Here is a 12,265-nt window from a genome sequence, read left to right on the forward strand (position 1 = left end):
ACTAAGTCAGACTCTAAAACAAGTTACCTAACCAGTATAAGCTTTAGGTTTTTTCCGTCTATAAATGGAGATGCTAATACTTATTCCGTGGGGTAACTGAAAGAATAGCAATGTAAAACATGTAAATATGCAATATAATGATAATTTATTGAGACACTACTATTTGGAAGTATCATCTTCTTTACTCCCTGAAACAACTCAATGAGGTAAGTTCTATTAAACCTCATTTTACAGGAGAGGAAACTAAGATACCAAGAATTGAAATAAAAATCTTAATGAATGTAAGAATATGTATCTCAAAGATCTGCACAAAAGTAAATGGACATATGATAAGATATCAGCATTTTGTTAATTCTTTTGTGAATCTTGACTTGAGTATTTTGCATTTAGAAGGAGGAGCTCAATAATACATGTGGTCTTAAAATACAGCCCTAGAACTCAGAACACACTTCACAATAAATAATGAAATGCTCTGGAAACTTAGAGGGGGCAGAATTTCTTCTGAACTACATTTGTTCACAGAAGGTTTGGGGAAAGAAGAGCTTAGAGCAAACTCTTCACTGACGTAGAGGGGTCTGTAGAGGTGAGAGAAATAGTGTCAGCATGACTAAGGCCCATGGACAGGAAAAATGGAATATATAAGTTGATAACAGATTGTAGAGAGAAGTCATTGAGAACCAGCTGAAAAGGACTATACTTGATCTTGTAGCTAAAAAGAAACCACTGAAGACGTGTAACAGTGACTACAATGACACAATTACTGAGACTGAATAAACTCTATATGATTCTTGTTCAAAACATCATTGAGGTACTTTGCAATGAAAACTGAATTCTATCTTCCCAGTTTTATAGGTAGAAAGCCAACCCTGCTTCAAGGAAAACTTGGGAAAGTAATGATATATTTATTAAATTCTAGAGTTTTCTGAGAAAATCTATTACAGACATAAGTGCAAATTATTAGAGTTGACTAATTGTTTCCTAAGTAGCTTGAAAGGAACCCATAAATGTAAGCTTTACTATGATAATTGCATTTTCAGATTGCGGTCTTTCAGGAAAGGATTATGTAGTTTTTAATTGATTTAAGTAATTATGAAGATAATTACAAGGGTTAAAAATATTGATTCCAGCCTTTTCCAAAGGACAATCAACTTATACCCAAAAAGTATATACAAATATTTGTTCTCCATCAGATCTGACCCTAACATTCTAATAATTGTTTTATGATATTCTATGACACAGAAGAAAGGTATGTATATTGTTAATTCAGATGATAAACTTTCTATTGAATTTTGTTTTGTCCTGGTTTCAAATCCCTGCATCTTCCTATCCATGAAAATAAATAACAAATTAGACAGATTCATATTAAGATGAATTGAATAAAATAAAATTTAAACCTTATCCTTAAAAAAAAGTTTTGAAACTTAAAGATGTTTGAAGTTCTAAAAGATATACAGCATCTAAAATGAAATATTATATACTTGGGGTTAAAAAAAAATTGAAAAAAGGACCTTCTGAAAATTAAGTCCTTGTGCCCAGGAACAGTTCTTGGGGTTTGGAACATCTTCCCAAAACAACTTTTTCATTCTACAAAGGATAAACAAGGCATTAGAATTAGAGAACATTCACATTGAAAATGTTAACAGTTAATAAGTGAACAACTAGAAACTAAGTCTACCAGATTGGTTATGCCACAGTAGGATCAAATTTACTTTCATATGCTATCACAGGAAGATTTCTACCAACTTTATGTCTAGACCAAAGTTAATGATCACTATAATATTAATAAAAAATTAGCTAACATTTATTGAAAACTGTATGCCTAGCCCTGTGCTAAATACTTTGCACAGGCCCCATCAGCTCACTTGATTGGAAGATAAATTCAGATTCTAAAACCACTTTTCCCTCTTCACTGCTAGAAGACAAAAATTTCTGTAGAGATTTGCCACATGGGAAATAACCTCAATGGTCTGGACCTCTCAGCACAGAGTGATGGGGCACATAAAGAACCATTCAAGCAGTTCAAATGAGACAGAATGGAGCCACACAGTGCTAAAATTTAAAAAGCAGAATGCCTACTAGCCATAAGTGAATTGACTGTTTCAAATAAATTTTTGCAACTGAAAGTCCTCAACCTAGATTTACAATTCTGAAAGCCATTCCTGTCACCTCTAAGAATACACTGCCTAGGCTTTTCTGTTATAAGCTTGTTATTTCACGAATGTATATACATTTGTTAAAAATCTAATTTCTTCCCTGAGGCTTATGTGTGCTAGCAAAATGCAGTGTGGATTCCTGAAATAAGGAATCGTTTTTCTTCTTATGCCATCTTATTGTATACTGAATACATATGAAATATTTAGCATATTTTAGTGTTTCTGATTTGGGTTTAAAATGGTTTGAATATGCTCGAGATTTTTAACATCACATACAATACCTTTGATGTGATACTGACAATGTTCCAAGCAATAAGATTGAGGAGGAAATTATTATTGGCACGATTACATACAGATCTGCATCATGCTGGTGTTTTTCATCATCTGAAAAAGAAAAAATTCACACAACTCAGAGTCTTGAGGAAGTAATATCTTTCTGTATCAAAAATCATAACAGACATCTTTTCTGATTTCATCATAAACCTGAATGACCTTTAAAGATACCAAAATCAGAAAGACATAAGCATAGCTTTGATCATAAAATAATTACTATTTTGTTCAGAATTATGCTTCTTGTAATGTAGCAAAACATTTTCTCAAAAGTATTTGCCAGCTCTCTCCATCTGATCACTTTTCAATTATATGAATCAAAGTGTCAATTAAAGTTGTTATGATGGCTCTCTGAGTCAGTCATCTGCTTGTAGAGAAGGCATTCTACAAGACCCATCAACTTCTATCTTGCTCACTTCAGACACATTGATTTCTTTGTTGCTTCTTGGACTACCAAGCATGCTCACTCTTCAGGGTCTTTGCACTTGCTGTCCCCTCACTCAAATGTTCCACTTTGTCCTTGCAGGACTTATCACCTTCTTAGAGAAAAAGACCATCATTTTTGGCCATCATTACTGCTCAGAATAAAGAATATGCCTATAGTGTGGGTAGACCTGGATTCAATTCCTGAACTGGGAAGATCCCTTGGAGAAGGAAATGGCAACCTACTCCAGTATTCTTGCCTGGAAAATTCCATGGACAGAGGAGCCTGGTGGGCTAAAGTCCATGGGGTCACAAAGAGTAGGACATGATTGAGTGACTAACACACACACTAATGCACCATATTTTAACTCTATTCCTTCATTTTACTTTTATTTTAATTTCATATACTTATTTCTATATGACACTATATAATTTGTTTATTGTCTGTCATTTGAGTACTAGAGTTTAAGCTCCATTTAGGGTACAGACTGATGTTCAATATTCAATCCCCAATGCTTAGAACAGTGTTCAATATATATTTGTTGAACAGTACATGAATGAAATTATATATAATTATTTTACTTCTAAAACCAAGTAAAATATTTCTCTCTTGAAACTTCATTATTGGGTCGCTTCAATTTTAAAACAACTTGAAAAATAATAGTAAAATCAAAATCTTCCCACTCCAAGTACAGTAAGATGAATCAGAAATATGATACCCAGTGAACTTTTTTCTATACCTGTCTCTCCAGTTTTATTTTCAGAAAAATTTTCCTTTAGAAGATGATGAAAATTTAGACTCCATAAGTATGTCAAAGCTTATTGTTTGGGTTAGGTGTGTTTATATTAATTGGGCAGCAAATTAATATTTTTTCAATTAACCTTTATGATAATATATTTTGTGGCATAGGTGGGTATTTCCATTTTTGTTTCCATCAACTTTCTGATGTGAAGAGCAGACTCATTAGAAAATACTCTGACACTGGGAAAGATTGACAACAAGAGGAGAAAGGGGTAACAGGATGAGATGATTGGATGGCATCACTGACTCAGTGGACATGAGTTTGAGCAAACTCTGGGAGATAGTGAAGGACAGGGAAGCCTGGCGTGATGCAGACCACGGGGTTGCAAAAGGTTGGAGATAACTTAGTGACCAAACAACAATCAACTTTCTACCCAATTTGAGACTGAAAGTGTTACTTACCAATACAGGAACACAATATCATGCCTGATTATTCTTAATGACACCTTGGAACCATATACCCTTAACACAGTCACCCATGACACCTCTACAGAAGACTCTGGGCTCTTCCATGATTCCATCAGAAAGAGAATAATCAGATGGCAGCATTATTGCTAACTAAGGAAGAAACCACATATCTGTGTGGAAGGAAACTAAAAGTAAAAATTTTTACCTTGAGCAAAACTATTAATTATCTTCGGTTTCCCTACTCCTTCCGTAAATATTGGGTAAAGACTGAACTGATACTTCTCAATGGGGATAAAATGATCTGAGGAGAAAAAATATTTTAAAAAGTCATCCCTACTGAGTTAATATTAATGAGTGAAATCTATATAAAAATTTTAAGTGACTCATATTTTCATGCATATAAAATTGATGATTTATGGATTGACACTGGATTGAAAACTGATGACTGCTATCTATGGGCTGAAATATAACTGAGGAGTTTCAAAAACAATCTGAGCACTCTAAACTCTCCTAGTAACACCAATAATTTTCCAAATAATGTTTTAAAAATCCTACCCAGAGATAGAAAATTTCAGTTTTTCAAAGGCATGTTCCAGTGACAGTCAGTTTGTTCAAGTTTGGGCTGCATGAGCTGCTCCGTTTCCCTCTCCTGGACAATCTGCTCTACCTCTTTTCCCACCAGATCAGAGCCAGCAATAGTCCCTTCCCATGGGACTCAGTTTACTCAGCTTCCATGTTCAAGGGAGTTGGGAGATTAAAGACTTAGGGATCCTATGTAAAAAACTTGGGAATGGGGACCAGAAATCTTTGTACATATCCAGGTGTCTAGATCTATGGAAGATGACCATCTCCATAGCAAAGCTCCAAACGGATCTACTGGTGATCTAGCATTTTCACAAATGATAATGATGCACAAATATTACTCCACAAGAGATAAATCCCTTTGAAGCACAGAGTAACCACCTGGACAATAATAGTAATAATGAACTGAATTTAGTTCTCCATCAGTCATTTGTTTCTCTTTACTCTGACGCTCAATTCTAGGGTCTTTGGAATGAAAAGTATGAGCCTTTGGGATGACATTGTAAATAGTACTATGGCAATCCTTAGCTTCCCTGCTTAAAGCTTACTCAGACTTGGAGATTCTGTACTGTGCACTTACATTTTGTACTTTATTCACCTTACAGGGTAATTGGTCTACTTTTGGGAAATTATTAATCAGACCTTAAGCCTGGCCCTCCCACTCATTGCTAGTGACATCATAAGTTGGTATACAATTTGGGAAAACAATTTGGCAGTAGATATCAAAAGCCATTAAAACTCATTTTTTTAAAAAAAGGTTAAACTGGAAGCAACATAAATGTCCTCAAATAAATAAATGGTTAAGTATATTCTGTAGTAAAATGCTATATAATCATTAACAATGGTTACAGGATTGGGGATAAAATAGAAACATGTTTGTGATATATCAAATGAACCAACCAGAAGAAAAGTTATAAATGATACAATATGATTACAACTATAGATATTTAAGTGAAAAACAAATGAAATAGAATTAAATGTTGGTGACAAGGTGACAGAATTAAAGGTAATAAGATGTATTATCTATATTTTTGAAGTTTTCATTAACTGTGTTATTTGAATTAATAATCTGTAGGGTCATATTAACCCATAGGAAAAACTTATCAAAATACAGTAAGCTTACCATGGACATAATACTTCTTAACAGAGGAAGGGATTCTAAGCCATTTAATTTCACTGTCTTCATTAAGAATTTTCCACTCAAGAATAAAATACATCAGATTGTAATCACTGGGTGACAGCATCCAGGAAAGAATTACACAACTGCTGTTTAAAGGGTAAGCACTGAGTGACTGCACGATATTTACTGAGGGGAAAGAAGGAAATTTATTTTTAACTTCAAAATTAATGAAAATCTCCAAGTTGTCTTTAGAAACAGAAAACTTAGTGAAAAAGGAAGAAGGAAGAGAAAGCAGATATTTACACAAATAAATATAAAACATGGCAATTATTTTTGTATCACAGAAGTCATATAAGCAGAGAGATGTGGAAATATATGCTACTGATAAATAAGATTCTACCTAAAATCCAAAAAAGAGAGTTTTGGATATGGTCAAAAGATGTTCTCTTCTGTAGTAATGTACAAACCTATTAATCATCCTAATTCCCCCCAACTCTTCTCTCCCACTGATGGAATCATGCTTTCAAAGCACAAAACTACTCATTTTAACACCCTCTGCACAGAGTCCCACTTCAAAGCCTCCAGACTTCTCCAAGTGAGAGCAAAATTCTCCTCATGCCTACAATGCCCTAAGGGCCATGTCTCAGCACATCTGTCGGCTTTTCTGCACGCGCGCGCGCGCACACACACGCACACACACACACACACACACACACACACACACACACGTCCCTGATGTCCTTCACGTCCTCTCCTGGACCGCAGGATTTTTGGTCAGACTGTTCCTCTCTCAAGGAGCTCTTCTTCCCACCTTTCATGGAAGTTCAATTTCTATACCACATCCTCAAGAAAACTTCTCTGACCCTCAATACTGGTTTAGGCTCCTATTTTTTTTTTCTTTTATAAAATTATATTCTTTTCCTAGGAACATGCATCTCAGTTTGTAAATAGGCATTAACCTATATGATTACTTGATTAAAGTCTGTCTCATCTATTGAACTTTGTGAGACCATTATAATTTTACCCACATTGGAATTTCTACCACCTAGCATACTACAGCATTAAACAAATATTTCTATTAATAGAACATATTGATTGAGAATATTTTTAGTGTAAAATACAGTGCAAATGCTGTGAAACTTACATAGAGTTTACACTATATGTACGCAAGTAATCACAATACAAGGCAGGATATAAAATACCATAGAAAAGGTAGAAAGTATTCTGAGAACTAAAAAAAAGGATAGGCCACATCTAAGTAAAGCAATAAGCAAATATTTCAGGAAGGTACATGATTAGTAGAGGGAAGTGAAATTTGAATTTTTCATTAAAAATTGTACTTTGAATATACTATACAAGCTACAAGCTCCTATATAAAGTTGTTCTTAATTCCTTGGTTAATCAAATATATAAAAATTAATAAAAGAGGGTTCATCACATATTAAATGAAATACAAGTTATTTTCAAATCTAAGCAATTACTTGTACCTATCTAATGTTATACTATCACATATATATATGTAGTATATATGACGCACACATGTGTATTTTACCTATTAATATATATGTGTGTATATATATATGGACACATTATATGCATATGTATATACGTATATAAAGAGAGAGATTCGTTCACCTACAACCCGCACTGGCCCAGAATTTTAAAGTTTTAGATTTATCAGAACATTCACATTTATTGTAGTACTATTTCAACAATGTTCTACCATGTGAAAACCCAAGGACCACATCACATAATCAGGATATACTCTTACATTATTTTTTAGACAAAACAGAGATAAAAGGTAAAAAAGAGACTGATTCAGAGAATCGTAGGCTTCTTGGAAGATCATTTAGAATGGGAGGGGTTTGCAAAGATTAAATATTAAAAGGAGCACAGGTTTAATACCCTATACCTTTTCTTACCTTTGCTGATAGACGGCGAGAATGTTAAATTAAAATTTGCAGAAGAAGCACCAATTGAATTGATGGCCAGAACCATAACAGAATGTACTTGCTCTGTCCAAAGGAAAGTGAGTTTAGTGTGATTTCCCACATCTTCCAGCCACGTTCCATTGTGGGAAGTATGATGTTTTACCACATATCTTCTTACACTGCACAATGAGTCGTTTTTCATCAGGGGCTACAGTAAACACAAAAGTTGATTAGCCGAAGGGCTACAGTGCTTTTTATACCAGCCGAGCTCCTGGAACTCTGATTAAACATTTCCCATTGGTAGGCAGGGGCCAGACCAGAGCAAGCCCTGATAAATTCAAGGCTGAAGTGTGGGCTGTTCTGACAGTCTCCCCGAAGCTGTCTGGGTGACTATGGAACATGGGAAACTTGTTTTCTCCTTATGGCTTTTGTTTTTTCTTTAAGACTCAGAGAATAAATCACTTGAAGATAATGAAGTTTGGATATAAATAGGATACTTTTCTCCCAGGAAGTTTCACTCTAATTTTAGAGAAAAGAAAGACTAATAGGGAGTTGACAGTCTCTTCATCTAAGAAGCAAAAAAAAGGAATAACCCTCTGTTTCTGTAAAGCAGCAATGAGAAAGAGCTGAAAAGAAACTAATCACCACTTCTATCAGTCTTAGTAAGACTGGTCATTTTTTTCCTTCCCATGACATCCTGATACTACAAGTCACAGAGAGCATCAGGACAGTGTACAAGGCACCCCAGAACGTCTGTCCTGTAGTTAAAAAAATCATACCAGGTCACCAAGATACCAGTGTAAAATAAATTCTTAGTACAATTCTATCCTTCCATCCTACAGAGCATTAACAATACATCCCACTTTGCCCATCACCTTCACCTGTTTCAGGTAAGATTTAAGTGCTACTAATACCTTGTCAACCTTTAGAATGCTTGACACTATACAACAGACTAGAGCAGTGCTTCTGATTTTTTTGTCATTGAGATTCTTCTTCTAAGTCAGAAATTGAGAAACATAAATACAAACACACATAACTATATCCCTGCAGGTCTTGGAAGAACCTGGGTAGGTGGTGAGAAGATATTAGCAGCCACTGCAAGAAATAAGGGCTTCCCTGGTGGCTCAGACGGTAAAGTATCCACCTGCAACATGGGAGGCCTGGGTTCAATCCCTGGGTTGGGAAAGTCTCCTGGAGGAAAGCATGGCAAGCCCCTCCTTGCCTGGAGAATCCCCATGGACAGAGGAGCCTGGCAGGCTAGAGTCCATGGGGTCACAAAGAGTTGGACACCACTGAGCGACTAAGCACAGCACAGCAAGAAATAAATGAAAAATCATACAAAAGTTGCGTTTTGTTTTTAAACAATCTGTCAGTTTTCATATACAAATGTTTACTTTTGTAACCCTCAAACAAAATTGATGATAAACTTCCTTACTTTCTAGTCCTGCAAGTTACTCTAGGCTCATCTTGTATACTTCCTGCCTCAGATCTATTACCAAGCATTTTTTCACAGATCCTTAATTTCTTTATTGAAGAAGAGTATTAGAAACAAATCTGAGAGTGTTGCTTACTACCAGAATATGGCTTTCGCAGTTGACAGATTAAAGAAATGCATATGTGTGTGTACTATATCTATATACACACATACCTATGGAAATTTCTCAATCAATAGCCAGACAAAAGATAAAAGAGAACTAAAATTACAAGCTATAATGGAAACATAATTAACCTAACAATATAAAATAATTACATACAATTTAGGGGGTTAAGTAGAGTGATATGGTAAGTGGAAGTGTATGCATGCATATGTTTTCATCCGCCCAGCCAGTTTGTCTTTTGGTTGGTGCGTTTAATCCATTTACATTAAGGTAATTATTGATATGTATGATCTATTACCATTTTCTTAATTGTTTAGGGTTTATTTTGTGTAGGTCTTTTCCTTCACTTGTAATTCCTGCCTAGAGAACTTCTTTTATCATTCGTTATAAAGCTGACTTGATAGTGCTGAATTCTCTTAACTCTTGCTTGCCTGGAAAGGTTTCGATTTCTCCATCAAATCTGAACAAGAGTCGTGCTGGGTATTCTTGGCTGTAGGTTCTTCCCACTGAAAATTTCTAGGTGAATCTATCTGTATCCATATTAAGCTAAACATGAGTTCATACTCTAATCCATTACCACATGGATCATTCTTTGCTTATCTATAATCAACTAAACAGTAACAAATTTGAGTCCTTCTTACCACCCATCATCCAATACTTAATTGTTCAATTCCAATTTATATATCTAATGATATCAAAACTGTTAACCCATACCTTGTGAGAAAAATGACTTTACCAACTAAAATACAGTGATTATGTACAGTTCTTTTTGACTTTATTCTTAAGAATCTACTCATTAAAAAGGTTGCCTGGGCCTGGACCTTTTTTGCCTAACTCCTTCAGTAAGGTTGTTTCATATACTTGTAGTACAGTTAGATTCTCTTGTTGCAGCCTAAACTCCATGCTAGGATTCTCCAACACCCTAATGATTTATCTTTAATTTGCATACATTAAGGTTTTCTCTTTATGCTATAAGGTTTTATGAATTTTGAGAAATACACAAGGCTGCCGTCTATGGGGTCACACAGAGTCGGACATGACTGAAGCGACTTAGCAGCAGCAGCAGCATGTACTCACTAGGACCATATTATACCAAATAGTTTCACCATCATAAAAAATCCCCTGTTCTTCACCCATTCAAACCTTTCCCCATCAACCAAACACCTGGAAACCATTGATCTTTTTGCTGTCTCTATAGTTACATCTATCTTTTCTTGAATGTCATCTAAGTGGAATCATAATGTAGCCCTTTACACAGGCCACTAGCACTTGGCAACATTCATTTAAGACTCATCCATATCTTTCAGGGCTTTATATTCTTTTTATTACTGAATATTATTCCCAGACAGCACTAGTGGTAAAGAACCCGCCTGCCAATGGTAAGAAATACAGGTTTGATCCCTGGGTCAGGAAGATCCCCTGGAGGAGGGCATGGCAACCCACTCAACTCATTCTTTTCCAGAGAATCCCATGAACAGAGGAGCCTGCTGGGCTACAGCCCATAGTGTTACAAAGAGTCAGACAGGACTGTAGAGACAGCACACACACAGATTATTCCATTATATGAAAGTACTAAAGTTTTTTTATAAGAATCTATCAAACTATATTTCAAAGTGGTTGTACAGTTTTGCATCACCACCAGCAAAGAATAAAAGTTCCTGTTGCTTCACATTCTAGTCAGCAATTATTGTGAGTTTTTTGGATTTTAACCATCCTAAAAAGTATGTAGTGTATCTCATTGTTGTTCTAGTATGGATTTCCCTAATGACAAATGATGTTTGTAAGGACTGAATGTTTGTATCCCCTGAAAATTCTAACCAAAAAAATACATTCACTTGGGACAGAAATCAATTCATTTGGGAGAAAGAATGCTTTCAAAATTGCTAAGTTCTATACGCATTGTTTTTAGAAATATCTGTTGTATATTTGCCATCATACAGAAAGAACAATCTCAATGTCCTTGAGGTATGTAGGGAAGGCCATGTTTACTCTGGTTAGGATTAAACACTAATGGAATTTTTTGGACTTGAAGGAATACTAGATATTATCCAGTCCAATCTTATGTTGATAGAGATAAGGAAACTGAGGGTGAAAGGTCTAAGTGACTGTCAAAATAACACTGATTAACTACACCATGTCAAGCCAAAAACAGAATTAAAGTCTCCAAACTCCAGGCCAGTGCTTCCTCCACTCTACATGTCGGCTCTCTGTAATCAACATCTTCAAACGGAAATAAATTTGGGATTGCAGAGTTTACGAAAGATGGTATTATTGAGTAAATCTTTTTACAATGAAGTAAATCTTTCAGGATATAGAAGTAAAATTTTAAATAACATAAAAATCAGGAATACCTTCCAAAGCAAAGTGACATTTCTCTCTTTTTTAGTGGTGTCTTCACTAATTATTCTCCAAAATTCAGGTCCTCTGATAGGAACTGCAAAATAACAAGAAGCCCAAGTTGTACCTATGATCTTAGAAGGATTATCTTTCAGTCATATTTGAAGCACGTGCTTAGGCATTTTTAAGACACATTCACAAAACCTCTACAGACCTTTCACATCCACGACAACTGTGTGGGCTGGAATACTCCAATTACTCCAATATCCCAGTCCATCTAGCCTCTTACAGCGCACCTGGACAGTATAGACTGCACACAGGTCTGGCACTGGGAGACTGGCAGATTTTAATTTTGCATCATATACCTCAAACATCTGTAAAATAAGTCAAATCATTAGATTGATCATTACTAACACATATAGAGCTAAAAGACCCTGAGGTGCATTTTATTTTAAACTCTAACACTATTCCAAAACAAAGAGAGAACTGACTTTGTGTTTTCTGACTTTAGAAATTTACTAGGCTCACAATGTGAGTTCCTTCAAGTTAAGGATTGCCTTAGCCATCCTGTAATTTCCATC

General features: G+C 35.3%; 1 protein-coding gene across 2 annotated transcripts in view; it reads right to left on the reverse strand.

Moving 5' to 3' along the window:
• LEPR (leptin receptor) overlaps nucleotides 1-12,265 on the reverse strand; it is a 74,004-nt gene that overhangs the window by 12,746 nt on the left and 48,993 nt on the right. For both annotated transcript variants that reach the window (XM_040232661.1, XM_040232660.1), the window contains exons 11-17: nucleotides 11,899-12,058; nucleotides 11,699-11,781; nucleotides 7,741-7,957; nucleotides 5,822-6,004; nucleotides 4,322-4,417; nucleotides 2,435-2,537; nucleotides 1,509-1,584 (exon numbers count right to left, since the gene is read on the reverse strand). In XM_040232661.1, the coding sequence (XP_040088595.1) occupies nucleotides 1,509-1,584; nucleotides 2,435-2,537; nucleotides 4,322-4,417; nucleotides 5,822-6,004; nucleotides 7,741-7,957; nucleotides 11,699-11,781; nucleotides 11,899-12,058 (918 nt within the window). The remainder of the gene's footprint in view (nucleotides 1-1,508; nucleotides 1,585-2,434; nucleotides 2,538-4,321; nucleotides 4,418-5,821; nucleotides 6,005-7,740; nucleotides 7,958-11,698; nucleotides 11,782-11,898; nucleotides 12,059-12,265) is intronic.

This window comes from Oryx dammah, unplaced genomic scaffold (genome assembly GCF_014754425.2).
Source record: "Oryx dammah isolate SB20612 unplaced genomic scaffold, SCBI_Odam_1.1 HiC_scaffold_28, whole genome shotgun sequence".
Lineage (NCBI taxonomy): Eukaryota > Metazoa > Chordata > Mammalia > Artiodactyla > Bovidae > Oryx > Oryx dammah.